The 16,725-nt window shown below is 37.6% G+C and overlaps 1 protein-coding gene across 20 annotated transcripts in view; it reads right to left on the bottom strand.

The window, feature by feature from the left end:
• The window catches only part of MBNL1 (muscleblind like splicing regulator 1), a 213,003-nt gene that overhangs the window by 14,088 nt on the left and 182,190 nt on the right, over window positions 1-16,725 (bottom strand). For 18 of the 20 annotated variants that reach the window (XR_010319158.1, XM_023555388.2, XM_023555373.2 and 15 more), the window contains 3 exons: window positions 6,689-6,946; window positions 5,428-5,481; window positions 4,397-4,550 (listed from right to left, as the gene is read on the bottom strand). Coding sequence is in view for 19 of the 20 variants with exons in the window: in XM_023555388.2 (XP_023411156.1) it covers window positions 4,397-4,550; window positions 5,428-5,481; window positions 6,689-6,946 (466 nt within the window). In the remaining variant the exon portion in view is untranslated. The remainder of the gene's footprint in view (window positions 1-4,396; window positions 4,551-5,427; window positions 5,482-6,688; window positions 6,947-16,725) is intronic. The other 2 variants (XM_064275615.1, XM_064275616.1) reach the window with 1 other exon arrangement.

Genomic DNA, 16,725 nt, shown 5'->3' with positions numbered 1-16,725 from the left:
CTATAGGTGTGGTGAGGAGGGGGTCCCTGTACTGGGCAGTCCCAGTAATATCTGATGTTTCTATCCAACCCAGCAAGATTAGGGTTTAGAGTTGGACTTCCCTTGAATTCAAGAAAATGAATTGATATAAATAAATGTGTTAGTTCTTACACACCATAATTTCAGGGGTGAAATTCATACTGACAATGTAAGTAGGCCTTAGACTATGTATAATCTGTATGAATAATCAATTTAGTTTTGAAAGGTGGGGGTAAAAAAAGTAGTATATAGCTAAATTAAAAAAAAAATGTGAATTTAACCTAATACTTGCATTTATCTTTATGTAAGATAAAAAACCAAACAAACCCATTGCCATCGAGTTGATCTCGACTCATAGCAACCCTACAGGACAGAGTAGAACTGCCCCATAGGGTTTCCAAGGAGCGCCTGGTGGATTCGAACTGCCAAACTTTTGGTTAGCAGGTATAACTCTTAACCACTACGCTGCCAGGGTTTTCCGATATGAGATAGAGGGTGCAAAACATCACACACGGTGTTAGATGATCAGTAAGTTTTAGCAACATTCTCCCAAACTGCTTTGTAGGTCTTCATGAAAAGAGCTAACAGGGATTTCAAGACTGATGTGAGTTCAACTTCTAGCTGAACCACAGAGTCCTGTAAGTCCTCTCTCGCCCCAAACTACTCGTTAGTCAAATGGGAATATTCATACCAATCTTTTGGGGGTTGTCATGAGAAAAAAATGACAAAATGTATGTAAAGCCCCGAGTGCAGTATGGCACATATCAAACAAGAAAAGGTAGCTCTCTGGAACAAAATGTGTGAAGCAGCTTGCCCTAAGGCAATGGGGAATTGTGGGGTTTGGAAATGGAGAGGATGTATACTGTTTAAAGGATGTACACTTAGTTTTTATTTAAACTCCTAAACAAAATATTTCTGGAAACCAAACTTAGTTAGCCCTTGGTCCATGAGTTTGCAACCTCTAGTGTAAATATCGGCACACTATGTGACATACGATAAATGTTTGTTGATTGAATGAATGAAAGATAAATGGATAGATGTATAGATGCTACCTAAGTCCAATTCTGTTCTTAAAAGTTATGGAATATCATAATTTTTCTTAGCTGGCTAGCTCCCCACTGAACCCCAATCTTCTGTCAACAACCTAGTTAGTCTATATATGCAGGCACCTGCCCTAATAACCTGACCAACCATGGTTTACCATAAAGGCCCCTAACATGAATGAAATAGGCCTGCCTATCTATCCCTGAAGTTCAGGGTCCCTGGGTAGTGCAGACGATTAAGTGGTTGGCTGCTAAATAAAAAGTTGACGGTTTGAGTCCACCCAGAGGTGCTTCAGAAAAAGTTCTGGAAACCTACTTCCGAAAAGTCAGCCGTTGAAAACCCTATGGAACACAGTTCTACTCTGACACACATGGGGTCGCCATGAGTTGCTCCCTGACGTGATTACTAAAGAAAGCAACAGATGATAGAGCTCTAAAATCATAAACTGCAAAAAAACAAATGACTTTCATCTTCTTCCCCGTCCTAATGAGGCCTTGATAATACACCTTCCAAATTATTATAATATGGCCAGATGGGATGCTCTGATCTTATTACATATACTCTGATCTTCCGTATTATTTTCCTGCAGAATAATCCAGACTCCGGACAACCAACGTCCCTTTCTCCCAGGTATTATACATGAGATTACATATGAATTTGCGGCAGGATGAATTCCCTTTTATTCTACGAAGTTTTTTTTTAATTGAACTAGTTTTCCAAATTAAAAAAATTGGGAGATTTCACCTATAAACATCCAAATGTCTAGAATATCTGGGAAAAAATCAGAAGATCCAGCAACAGAAGACAGGGATACATGGCCAGCCCTGGACGGCGTCATTCCCACAGACTCTGCTGTAAACGGAGCCACAAAAGGTGTGGTATTCCGTTGGGGCCACGTGAGGCTGAGGCTGAACACCGACCGTCCCCCTTTACACTGGGTCTCTGCTCCCCACTGCCTCCCAGACCCCAGAGCACCCAATTTATCTCTCCCTTCTCATTTATGTTTCTTTCTTGCCTGGTCCTTGAGGCATCTGAGTTTATACTCCCTGCATCAGACTTCTTTCCTTTCTAGCTGGCTGACAAAGTGGTTTGGCAGATGTAAAGGTGGGCGGTCCGCTTCAATCTTTTAACGTTACTGGGTTGATTTTTGTGCACACAGGCACATATTATGTAATAATGAAAATACTTGTAATGAATCATGGAAGTCGTACCTACACTTCTGCTTATATGACTGAAAAAGGTCAACCTACAGCTTATACCCCTTAAACCTGGGTTACAAATAAAGGGCTTTATATTACGCCTGCAATAATTCCCTATGGTCATGATTACAAATATCGAGAACAGAGTAATAGTTCTGATGCAAAGTGAATCATAAATCAAAGAGGAAATGCGAACGTATCTTAAAATTTTCAGCCTATTTCCATGTTTTCCGACACATTTTATTTAAATTAATATGCTTAATTTCTAGAACAGAAGGATAAGCCTGACTCTGACTTATGAATGTGTTTATCATTTTTCCCTGCCTTGACTTTTACCTACCACCTTTTGCTTTGCCATAATCACAGACTAAAAGCCATTCTAGAGACAGCCCAGTGTCATAAATAAAGGGTCATAAATATCATGCAATTAATAGTTATGCTTATTTAGAAAAGCCCACAGTCATTTGAATATTGTTGGAGAAACTAATGCAAAATCCATTTGATAAGATGGATTATTTTAGGTTTCCTTAAATAACATATGGAGGAAGACAGGTATGATTTTGATTTTTTTTTTTAAATAGGGAAGCTGTCATTTCTAACAGTAATGTCTTATCCAGTGAAATCAACTGACAAGAATAATTTTTAATTTCTTCAAAGAGATTATGGTCGTCACTTGCAGTCCCCTGAAACTTGTCTGGTGATATGACTATAGAAAAATCAATGGATTGTTTGTTGAAGACACCGTATGAAAACAAAAACTTTATTTCTGGAAATCTCTGAAAAACTATAAATGTTTACCAAAAAAGTTATAGTATTATAAAACATAAAAGAAATGTGTACCTTTCCCTTCGAAGACAAAGAATTCACTAACAGATCAAAACGACTTGATGTTTTTTCCAATAGGGACAAACTGCAACTTGATATTATTTTATGAACGCAAGTATTTTACCTAGGGTTTTTTTTTTTACCTAGGTTATTCTGACTAGTGGGATACTTTTAGTTAATGAAATGTTCCTATATTTTTATATACAGATGGCCAATTTTGAAATACATCCTGTATAAAAAGTTGTATTTAGCAGTAAAAACTAATGTGAATATAATCTTTTGTTCATGATTCAAAAATAAGAAGTTATGGAAGTTGTGAATGTAATATGCACGTAATATATGGTACAGATTCTCAATATAGTATAATAGGGTGGCAGAAACTTAACTGTGGCATACACACCTAGTTGTTAACTTATTAATTGAATTTACAGAAATAAAATTAATTTATTAAATACATCCCTGAACCCATGGTATTTTTTTTATATATATTTTTTTTAAGCAGAAAATGGGTTTATCGTGTTTCTTCTTAGTTGAATTCCAGATTAAAAGGAGTTTAGTATGCATTTTGTCTGCAATGAAATCAGAGTGAGTATAAATAGTAAACTTCCAGGTAAGTAAATGACTGGTTTTTCTGTGTTTTGAAATTTTAAATCCTTGTGAATGGCTGTAGAGTGTTTTTACGTGACTAAATTGAAATCAAATGAAGCCATGAATTGGAAACTCAGTAATGAATGTAAACAGATCTGAGCACTCATGGCTATTTCAATATTAGCTTAGGAGTAATAAAATTTGAAGCGATGTACTGATTGGCACCAATCTGAGCATTTTTCAAGAGCTCTACAACCCATCATCACTTTTTTATTCTCCACCTTGAAAGCCAGAAGGCCGAAAAATAAAAATCGAAACTGAAAAGTGTCATTTCATTTACTTCAAATTAACTCTACACAATCATGAAGGCAAAGGGGTCTTACAGCAGGAAAGTATCATAAAATAGCTTGACAGACATGTAACAGTGTCGAGGAAAGAGGAAAAAAAAGAGAGAGAAGAGAACTATATTTCAATTCCAAATTACACACACAAAAGTAAATATATAAAACATCATTGAACTTTCAGTCCATGTCATTATACTAAAAATTCTTAGCTTTTAAGGAAAACCACAGGAGATCCTTCAGAAAACTTTTCCACTGCAACCACCTTACCTTACATCTTACTACGACTAAAAGTAATTTGGGGGCATGGCTTATCTGCGCTACCAGTAGAGTTCTATATGGATTGTCCAATTCGTTCATTAATAAACCCAAACTCCTTACCTGGTGGGAGAAATGCTGTATGTTGTTGTAACTGCATGTTGGCTAGAGCCTGTTGGTATTGGAAAATACCAGTGTTAAAGACTGCGGTGGCACCGTTGGTTTTTTCAAGAGCAGGCCTCTTTGGTAATGGGGGAAGTACAGCTTGAGGAATTCCCTGTTTAGTGAATGGGTATAAAAAACAAATACCAGTAAAAAGAGAAAAAGAAAAAAAGAAAAATCAGTTGAAGGCTACAATTGTTAGGAAGCATGAGCAAGCAAGCAGCAGACCACTTAACTACCCGAGGGGGTGGGGCAGGGAATCCAATAAACAAAACATCCAAGAAAAAAATAAGCAAGATAAAAGCTTTGAAAGAAGCATTATTTTTGTCTGAAACAAACCCCCACTAGTACAGAGCACATGTTAAAATGGGTTAAAGTGTTTTAAGTCCCATAATGCTTCAGGCTTTCTCTGAGAAGCCACTGATTTGGGAAAAGAAGAAAAGCGGCACTGCCCATGAGGATCGACAAGTCAAAGCAATGTTAATAGTTAATTGTACAGAGTGACTGAAACGGATAAAACTAAACTAAAAACTAACCCCATTCTGCTCCTCCCCCAAGATCTACCTAGACATGCAAATGTTCCCAAGCATGCAAGTTTTTTTTCTTATATACTGAACTATAAATATTAAATATAAATAATTCTATCACTAAAGCCATGCTAACCGAACAGGTACATAAATATAGAGTCAAAATTACACTTTTAATGCCCTCCAGGTATTTCATTAGAACATTCTACAATGTAGTTAAACTGAATGTGGGCTGCTGGGCTTTCGGAATCTTTCACTGTATGATATCCATCCATGTACTTATATTAAAGTCTTTCTACTGATTTTGTCAGGAAACCACACTCAGTTTTCCATTGTACTTTACAACTTTATAACAGAAAAAAGAATATATATTTTCAAATCGATTTTAAAAAAAACAAAAACAAAAAAAAACTTGTATCTACAATAAAGCTACATGCCAAGCTAAAAGGTGAAAGGTCATAGTACCAGGTCAAAGGTTGCCTCGAGGGGTCGCTTCAGTGATTTGACAGCCGACTGAGTCTTAATTAGCAGGCAGCGAGCACATGATGGCAATGGGCCAGTGGGGTTCAAGCGCATTAACATAAACAGCAAGCAGAGGTGCATCATGGGGGCAGCAGTGCATTTTGGGTAGGTGAGAAAAAACAAATAAAAAAACAAATCATCGGAATGCCATATACAACGAATAACAAGACTAAGCATGCACAATAGAGGCACTACTGAGTTGTTATTGGGAGGATAACTCCTCTTTGTAGTTAATTACAAACAAGATACTCTAACAGAAAAAAAAAAAAAGAGTGGCAGGAAGAGAGGAGAGAGTCTGCCTTCTGTATTTTTGCTCAAGTATCCAGAAACAAACACAGAAAAGACCTCTCTCAAACTGTTTGACTGTGCTTTGAAATACCACACAGTGATGTCTTTATGAATATTTTCATGATTAAGTCATGTATTCATGTAAAAAAAAAAAGGACAACATTAAAACAGCTAAGCAAAGAACAGAGAATAGACTCATTAAAATCAGCTATTTAGATCACATTAAAATTTACCTTAAGAATATAGCTCACAATCTGTTCTAAGTGATCCAGTTTCTAACTACTTGACCACTATTGTCTTTCTACGCTACTTTCTACACTATTGTCTACAACAGCATAGTCAAGCTTCTTTAGTTTTGCAATTCTGTTTATGCCACCATATTATCCAAGGCAATCTAGATGGCACAGAGCTCAACATCTTGTCGCTAATGCTAAAAACAATTTTGTTGAGAAATTCTCCTAAACAGTTCCAGATTACGTCATTGTTAAAAGCAAGATCTATGGAGAGAAGAGTCTTGATGTGCAAAAGGACACACCAAGGGACCACAATGGCTGATTAGATGGCACACGGAAATAAGAGGGCTGAAAACGGCAGTGTCGTTAAATTGAGAAGGAGACAGGTGGCTCTTTACGAAAAGCAGAAACTTCGGAAACCCTACATCCAGAATCAGACAGAGTAGGAAGAGTTAGGCCATGAGAACGAGCAATCTGAACCAGGTGAGAAGCTGCCCTCACTTCTGTGAACGGTAACTTCTTTACGCATTGTCTGGGATACCTGAACAAACATATCTTTAGCAAAAAGTAAAAAAAAAAAAAAAAAAAAAGTTAATAAACGAATAGCATGTAGTCAGATAAGAGTTGTTCACATTGCTTTCTGGGCTGCTAGCTAGAAGGAGAGAGCCAGTGCCTCCACTCACCATGGCAGCTGCGGTGGCCGCGGCCTGCGCTGCGGCAGCCTGGTTGACCTGGTATTGGGCAGCCTTGATCTTGGCTTGCAGGTGTGCGGGAGGGTGGAAGTATTTGCACTTTTCCCGAGAGCATCTCCCTTTGATGTAATCCATGCACACGGTGACGGTGTTGTCATTGGTGTCGATCATTGTGCTGTCGGCAGGATGGGCAAACCGACAATCATTTTCTCCTCTGTTACAATTGCCACGCTGGTACTCTCGACACACCTACGAGGTTAGGAAGTGCAGGAGGTTCAGTCGACACGGACACGGACAGACAGCTCCTCTCTGATGATTACAACTTACAGGGAAGAGCAGCATTAGAGGGCTACAGATGAAAGGAAAAGATAACTTGCAAACAAAGCACAAAATAACTTGAGCGATTCCTAGCTTAGTGCACAAATTATAACCCCATTTCAGTAAAATGCCCGCAAGAAAGAAAATGCATTTATGACGTTAATTATGGGGAAGCATCTATCTAGAAGTATGCTGATATGCCCAAGGAAAAAACAGTAACTTTACAGTGAAGAAACCTGGTAGGCACCACTGTAACCAAGTAATCGAAGTGAACATCAGTTGTCACGAGCTGTAATGAAACATCCTGATATGACCCACTGACAAAAACAGACATCACTTCGGTGGTATCACTCCTGAAAATCCATGACCTGAATTTAATCCTGAGGAAACGGCAGACAAACCTAGACAAAAACATTTACACAGTAACTGATCAGCACTCTTCCCAAGTGTCAAGGTCATGAAAGACAAAGACGGGGACACTGTCACAGACTGGAGAAGACTAAATGCATTGTGGATCTTGGAGCCAGTGAGAGGATATCGACGAAATTGAACTAATGTCTGCAGGTGAGTTAACAGCAGGGTTATCAATGCTAAATTTCCGGTTTTGTAAATGATACCGTAACCCAAAATAAAATGTTAACATGTAGGAAAGCTGGGCGAAGGATAGTCAGGAACTCTTGGTTCTGTTTTTGCAAGTTTTTTGAAAGTTGGAAATTACTTCCAAATGAAAGTTATTAAACATAAAATGTTGTAGCTTTTTACTAAAATGTTTCCAGGAGCTCTGTTTTGGTCATTAAAGATTTACTTGGTAGCTATGTGAAACAGATGAAAAAAAGACTGGTTTTTCTTACAGTATGTCTAGTTTACATCTATTAATTTGCCACGGGGACCCTCGGGATAAGGTGAACGTGGGTTCTTTCTCGTTCATCTACTCAATTTAATCTGACTCTTAAACTATGAAGTTTATCATTGTGCCTGCTGACAGGAGGCAGCTCCCAGCACTCTCTGTCTTGGAGAGTTTTGCCTTTTTACCACAAGAGGGCCACCTAAAACATAGAATCTTCTCTTAATAATGCTGTTTTCCTACTTCATACTTGAAGGAAACTTTCTATTTTTCAAGTATCTTTTCACAAACTGGGCAAGTGAAGACACCGAGCACTTTATTCTAGAGAGTTAGGCAAGAAACGGAAATGAAAGCCATTACAATTTAAAAGGCAAAGGTTATTGGATATGTGAAATAAAAATGACCACATTTAAATCTAGGTTGTTTTTTTCCCTGATTTTCAAATCCTATGGGGCGGTTCTACTCTGTCCTATAGGGTCGCTATGAGTCGGAGTCGACTCGACGGCACTGGGTTCTGGGTTTATTATTGAGGAGGAAACCCTGGTGGTGTAGTGGTTAAGTGCTATGGTTGCTAACCAAAGGGTCAGCAGTTCGAATCTGCCAGGTGCTCCTTGGAAACTATGGGGCAGTTCTACTCTGTCCTATATACAGGGTCACTCGAAGGCACTGGGTTTGTTTGTTTTTTTGGTTTATTATTGAGGTTAAGTGCTTCCTAAGGACGCTGTAATTTATACATGCTACACCTTAAATGACAGATTGCCCTATTTGGAAACTTAAAGCTAGCTAAAGCCCTCATCTGGCTACATACGTAGCAATGGGCCAACTCCATCCATCACGCATTCAATTTCTTTAATTAAAAAAAAAAAACAAAACTGAGTAACTACTAAGTGCCAGATATTCTGAGACACTAAGAATACAAAGATGACCAAGGTAGTGATTCTTTATTACTGCATTTATCTTGTTGAACATAATACAAGTTAATCCAGAGTTTATATTTTGAAAACCCAGCTGTCATCCATCACAAGTGTCCCACCCCCACCCCCCCATCCCCTGCCACTGGTTGGGCATCAGAATCAGGCATGGAACCTTCCAGAACATGGGTTCCCAGGCCCAAACCAAATTTACTAAATCAGACCCACCAACACAGACAGGGAGAGAGACACGCCTGAGTTAAACAAGAATAACACCTTTTTATGTACATATGTATATGTGCATGTGAGCACGCATGCGCTAAATTTATACTATGACATAAAATGACTACTTTTTTGTAACCCTTTCGTTACCTTTGGCATAAACAGTACGCCAGCCTCTTTTTATGGCTCTGGTCCTCAGTGGGAAACCTTGATGGTGTAGTGGTTAAGTGCTACGGCTGCTAACCAAAGGGTCAGCAGTTCGAATCTGCCAGGCGCTCCTTGGAAACTCTGTAGGGGCAGTTCTACTCTGTTCTATAAGGTCGCTATGAGTCGGAATTGACTCAGCGGCACTGGGTTTGGTTTTTGGTTTGGACCTCAGTGGCAAGGCATTATTCTGGTTCTCACGTATATAGTGCCAAGGTGGGTCCCTTTTGAAATGTGTGAAGCTCAGCAAACCAGAGTTGGGGCCTCACTGTTGTATAGGTTGAGCATTTTATTAGGTAATGCTTCCTGGATGCATTAGTTTTGTCAACTTTTGCCTTTTTTTCCTTTATTTCTGTGAGATAAGGCTTGTAAGCATAATTATGGCTTTCCTGTGTAATAGTTAGGGAGGCCTGATGGGTTTCTTTTGGTTTTTCTGTGTCATATTCGGAAAACCAGAGGTTTCCCATGTAACCCAATGGAAAGGTGCCTGTAATAAATTCTCTCTCTAGTTCCCACTGGCATACTGTCATGCCACAGGCTGGTGGTGCCGCAGGGCCACTTGCCTCATTGGTGGACAGTATTACCAGATCATATTTCTCAAAATCCATGTCACCAACCAAAACTGTAAACACTTTCGGTAAGCATGCACTCCAATACTGAAAACACATGCCATCAAAAAAAAAAAAAAAAGTAGTAACGAAAGGATTTTAAGCAAACATACGTCAGTGCAGCCTCATCCAACAGTAACTTACACAAGGTTTATATGGCCCTGCTGCTCTCAGCTTTTCAGAAAATAGCGATCATGCTTTCTCGAATCTTCTCCCAAAGGAACTAGCAGCAGGTGAACCAACATTGTTATTTTAGTTTACCATCCTCTTGGTCACATGGGCAAGAAAGAAGATCTAAAGCTAGACTGTCTACTTGTCGGTTCTTGGGCAACGATTAAACTCACAGCTTGCTCTTTTCCAAAAAATAATTATGTCGGTGATGACTCCATAAATTTGAGCTTCATCCTCCCAAAATATAACCAGCGTGCTGGGGTAGATTTTAACTTTTTATTTCTCTATCTCAATATTCTTTTTATTTTCAGCAATGTGACTTTAAATTCAGGTTGCATAAGACAAGTTCATTATAAGACACTTTCTCATTCCTCTCATCTCTCTCCACTCGCTGTGTGTCTGTGTGTGTGTGTGTGTGTGTGTGTGTGTGTGTGTTTGCACAGGTTAAGGGCATTCAGTTTATCACAACTTTATGCTATTTATGTGCTACAAATGGTTAATGTGTTTGGCTACTAACTGAAAAGCTGGAGGTTTGAATCCACACCAGGGGTGTCTTAGAAGAAAGGTATGGGGGTCTACTTTGAAAAAACCAGGCACTGAAAACCCTATGGAATATAGTTCTACTCGGACACACATGGGGTCTTTGTGAGCTGGAGTTGACCAGATGGCAACTGTTGCTGATTATTCTGTCATGGGATGTATTCAAGGGGAGTTCTAAAAATGTCTAAGCCAAGTTTATAACTAAGAATTGGGGAAGAGCTTGTCCCCAAGTCAGCCTTTTCTGAGGTTTCAAAAAGTTTAACCAACTCCTTTTGCATGATATTTGGTTTTGCCTGTTTAATGTTTTAATTTTAGCTTTTTTTCCCCCTGCCTAGTATTGCTTCTGACTTAAGATATGGTACCAAAAGAAATACGCTGAAATCACCATTCTCACACTATTCTTAGAGTTGAAAGATAAAGAAGAAGCAGAAAACCTCTCATGTAGACTTGTACCGATGACAGCTAGAGACCAGGAGGCTGGGAAAGTTTGGCAAGCATTAACTAGACGTGCATCTGAATTGTGGGGTACCCACTGCAGTCGGGTTGATTCCAACTCATAGTGACCCTATAGGACAGAGTAGAATTGTTGGGTACCTATCCCCAAAGCTTTGAAACATCAAAAAACAAAAATCTCAAAATAATTGCCTTACAGTCAATTCTGACTTATGGAGACCCCATGTGTTATAGAATAGAACTCTACTTCATAGGGTTTTCAAGGCTGTGACCTTTCAGAAACAGATGGCTAGGCATTTTGTGGGTAGGTTTGAACCACTGACCTTTTGTTTTAACACCTTGTACAACCCAGGGACTCCATTTTTGAAACACATTTTCCCCTAAAAAAAACAAACAAAAAACCCACTGCCGTCAAATCGATTCCAATTCAGCAACCCTATAGGACGGGGTAGAACTGCCCCATAGAGTTTCTAAGGAGCGGCTGTGGATTTGAACTGCTCACCCTTTGGTTAGCAGTCTAAGCTCTGAGCTCTTAACCACTGTACCAACAGGGCTCCAACCAATAAACTGGGTCAGTGCCTCTAGTGCTGAATATAGGTTTTGCCTGTGTCTCTGATAAACTCAAGAAACCTTTATCTGATCCCCAAAAGTAATCTTTTGGATGTAATTTTATATTACCAAATTATAATTGACAAATACAGCTTCAACAAATGTAATTTCATGATTCAGATCAGAAGGAAAAATTGTTTAAGAAAAAAAGTTTACTATATGAGAATCTGGAACACAAAGTAAAATCAAATTGCCTTTAGTTTGAAAATTCTAACATTACATTGTTATATTTTTCTATTTCATCCAGTCTTCTGCATTAATGCATTTTCAGATAGCTCTAATTGTAGTATAGCTACTAGGTAATGACCTTCGGCCCAACACTGAAGGGTAAGTATTTTCTCATTTTGCTAAACAGAGCCCAGAATGATCACTTCTGATGGCGGCATTAAATTTCATCAAATAGATGTGCATAATATAGTTAACTCTTTCAGAGGGCATCTAGGTTATTCCCAATATTCCCATATTAAACAAATCTAAAGAATAGATTTGTGCCTACTATAAGCTTTGTTAATCATTTTTCTAAGGATAAATGTGCAGAAATTATATTACTGGGTCAACAAATAGAAGTACTTCTATAGCTTTAATCTAGGTTTTCAAATCTAGATTAAAATAATTCCATCTACTTATCTAAACACATAATAGGTTTCAATCAAGAAGAATATGTTTGTTGTGTCCTCTATCATTGCTAAGGCAGGATTTTTTGTGTAAATCAGGTAAGTTTTATAAACTTCTTAAAAATGGACCATAGGTAAGGTTTACATTCAAAATCATCATTCCAATGAAGATGCTCACTGGAAACATTTAAGTACTTAGTTCCATTTTCAGACAAACACCTACAAGATAATTACAAACTTTAAATAATCAAAAAACTTCCCAAAGAAATTTGAATTAATTGTATACGCTTTTTTTTTTTTTTTAACCAAATAGCTGTGGTATAGTGGGAAGAGGATAGAGTTTGGGGTCAGAAAATATAGGTTCTTGTTCCTTCCACTGACTACCTATGGAATCTTGGGCAATTCTCTTATTATCTTGGAGATGTAGTTTTGTCCTCTACGAAATGAAGACATCGTTAACACCTACTTAATAGAGTCATGAAAACTGAATAAGATTATGCACGGATTGCTTACAATATATGTCTAGTTTACATCAACAGCTGCTGTTTGATCTCTATTTCTTTATAAACACGTCTTTCAAAATACAGACAGTCCCCGGGTTATGAACACCTGACATACATACAACCTGTAGTTAATGACCCACCGTTCAACTTAAAGACAGACTTAGGAAAGGAACTCATTTGTAACTAGGGGACTGCCTGTAGTCAAAAAAAATAATTGCTTTTATAAAGAGTATTACATTCAGCAATGTTCTGCAAGTCAAGACATTGAGATTCTAGAGAACTTAGCATCAATGTTTAAACTTACTCAAAATTGAAGAGCCATTAGCATGTTCTTTAAGGAGAGATTCCTTTGAAGCAGTATGTTTTGTCTTCATCATATTTGTAAAATTAACTAAGTTGTCTTTGGAGAATAACATTCAAAAACAGGAACAGAGAGCTAATTTTAACAGGGAACAGGAACCCAGTCCATTTCAATAACGACAGTGTTAAGAAACTTATTCTATGACATATACTTATATGTTGCTCAACAATAAACACTATCAACTTTATTTTTCATTAAGTTAGAGCTAATATAATACTTTAAAAAACAAATGCTGGATACTCAATGGTTTTATTAAAGTGTTCACAGCATTGCCGGCCATGAATATATATATAATCTACTGCAAAGATATTATCTGTACTTTCAATTTAAAAAGGATTAAAATCTCTGCATTTAAAAAATTTTTGTGATTAGGGAAAAATGATCTCAGGAAATTGATTATATTATTCCTGAAATAAACATCTGATGATAGTTTCAGTCTGTTATTCCCTAACTTCAGAACTGCAACCCATCTGAACTTCATTTTTCGCACCTGAAAAATGAAGAAAATGATATTTATTTTAGCTACCTCGTAGGATATGTTAAGATCAAATGGGACTAATCTATGTGAGTTTTCCTTGAAATCTAGAGGCCAAACCCATCATTTAGGCCAGAAAAACCCAGGCATATGTCTATGTGTGATTGACTAAGAACATATTACTTGAATTCATGCAACAAAAAAAAAAAAAAAGAAAGTCAAATGGAAAGTATAGGAATTCCTGACAAAGGAAAACTTCCCATTAAATCTACTTCCAGGTACTCATTTTATTAATTTCTCTGACAAACCAACAGGACAAGAATATACAAGTAACTCTGAAACAACCTTAGCAATGTGACAAAATGCTCAAATTTACAGTTACTTTTATCACCCTTCCTAAATAACTGCAAAGACAGGGGGACATTTTAGCTTTTATTTAGAGGAAGAAATTAGTGGAAGAACAGCGGAAAGGGAATAGCCAAGCCAAGACTGGCGTTTACCTTATTTTTAACAATTCACAACTTTATCATTTCTAAAACAAAACTCAAATTAATCACAGAAATTAAGAATTATATTTTTAACCAAATCCATGGCTGTCAATGCAATTCTGACTCACAGAGACCCTAAAGAACAGAGTAAAACTGCCCCATAGGGTCTCCAAGGAGCACCTGATGGATCTGAACTGCTGACCTTTTGGTTAGCAGCCAAATGCTTCACCACGGCACCACCACGGCTCCTATAGTAAACTAACTGTTTTAAATGAAGATATTACTATATTTTTAAGAGGTGTTCTAAAGCCTTAAAATATTTATTTAAAGATTTTTTTTTAACTATATAGATTTGTGTGCACACTTGAAAACATTTTTCACTTTCTAGAGAAATTTAAATCGAAAAAAAAAAGTGACCAGACATCCTCCTACAAAAACATAAAATTAAAATAATCCTATCAGTAAGCCCTTCCTGTATCGAGAGCATCTGTTTTTCTAATATTTTGAAAGTCTTTCATATTCAGTAAATCATGCCAAATCCATTAAACTCCTACAAAAATCCCAATCTAGGCCTGCCTTTTGCTGACTCTAATCCTTATCTATCCTCAGATGCTCTTTTTTTGTGGAGTCAATAAAATATCATCTTTTTTTCTGCCTATACGAAGAGTCACTAGACTCTTCTGAGTCATTAAGCAATATAAGCATTTTTTTTTTTTTTTTTAGCCTGAATTAAAAACTTGTGTCATGGTTACTTTAGTACTATAGAATAAAACTTTCAGCACAGGATGAATTTATTTTATAAATATCACCCGTGAATACTGTGCTCCTCAAAATAATTGTCTAGATGAAACCAAACGGCAAACATTTACCCTAGAACAAAACAAAGGTGAGAAGGCATGGGGATACAGGGAAGCTAGACTAACAGAAACAGAACCACCAAAACGGACATAATGAGAATGTAACCATTGTCAGTGAACAATACGTATGGAAATCGTTAAATGAGAACCTAATTGCCTGTGTAAAATTTCACCCCAAAACACAATAAAACATTAAAAAAAAAAAAGGAAGAATTTATTTTAAAGCAAGCCAACTCCAACTGAAAATATCTGCAGCCAAGCTGTTTGCCCAGCTTGTTTGGAACAGTTTTTCTTACCTAGACTGTTGATGTAAAAATGATGACGTTAACCACATGCCAACCTAATGTCTTTATCGGCATCTGAAATATGCAGCTGCTGGTTTGTATTTTGTTTGATTAATGTTGCTATGTGATATAAATTACCTTGATAATCATTGCTGTTTACCTCAAATATTTCACTAAGCTGTGCATAGCGTTCTCAGCACCTTACCTCTATGGAGAATGTTAAGTGTCAGAGGAGTGAGATTTTTCCTTCAGAGCTACAAATAACTGTCTTTGAAGTAAATGATGGAAAGCTGAGACTTAAATGGCGAACAAGTTACTGGGCATCAATTATGAGCTTGGCACTATTCTGTTGTGGACCTTTTTCTGTGGTTGAGAAGACAGCACTGAAAAGGTTTCAAAGGTAGTCTTTACAACGTCTTTAAGTTGAAAAGTGTTCAATAATTTTCCAATGGACATTGCTGACTAAAGCAGAAAATGCATGAATTCCTGTACTCTTTCTGTAGCATACATGACTACTGTGTGTCTTAAAAATAACTCAGTGGTTTCTCTAATTGCCAACTCCTTATAATGAAGCAAGGATAAACCCAGTGCTGTCGAGTCGATTCCGACTCCTAGTGACCCTACAGGACAGAGTAGAACTGCCCCGTAGAGTTTCCAAGGAGGGCCTGGCGGATTTGAACTGCCAACCCTATGGCTGGCAGCTGTAGTACTTAACTACTACGCCACCAGGGTTTCCACTGAAGCAAGGATAGGACTAAAAATCATAGCCTTTTCCAGTACCTATACATTTTAGTGGAAACCCTGGTGGCATAGTGGTTAAGTGTTACAGCTGCTAACCAAAGGGTCGGCAGTTTGAATCCGCCAGGCGCTCCTTGGAAACTCTATGGGGCAGTTCTACTCTGTCCTATAGGGTTGCTAGGAGTCGGAATTGACTCAATGGCACTGGGTTTGGTTTGGTTTTTTGGTTATACATTCTAGTAACTTCTTAAAATAATCACTGAAAATAAATTGGTGTTTGGAAATTACAGAAAGGGACCCCCAAGTCATAAAAAGAAATTTCAAAAGTTACATTCCAGGGATTGATATTTAAGATATTTACTCTTCTGTAAAGAAAACCATGAAGCCTAGATTTTAGAGTTCAGAAATTATGTGACTACAAGTCTTTTAAAAGATGCCCAACAAAATCAGCTATCATAAATACTGACATAAAATGTGTGAGTATGCCTATGTTTAATTCAATCTTTCAGTAGCTTGCAGCTGGTATCAAAAGCAAGAAAAGGATCTAAATGACCCTAGAATGTTCTAATTAGCGGTGATTTTAGGAATGTTGAGGTATAAATCCTCTAAATTTGTGGACGAGGAACATAATGACCAGAGAGCACGTGAAGCCGGACCGAAGCTCACTTACCTACTTAGCCACACGGTTGGGACTATTCCTTTGATTCCCGTTTTCCAATGAAATATTTCTATAGTATCATATCGGATGCTGTAAATATCTGTCCGTTTTTCTAAGCAATTATATAAGAACCAGAAAGCTGATAATCCATAGCACTTTTAATTTCTTTA

The sequence above is a fragment of the Loxodonta africana genome, chromosome 23 (assembly GCF_030014295.1).
Source record: "Loxodonta africana isolate mLoxAfr1 chromosome 23, mLoxAfr1.hap2, whole genome shotgun sequence".
NCBI lineage: Eukaryota > Metazoa > Chordata > Mammalia > Proboscidea > Elephantidae > Loxodonta > Loxodonta africana.
Note: the sequence above shows the minus strand (reverse complement) of the source record. Positions and strands in the feature narration are given on the sequence as shown.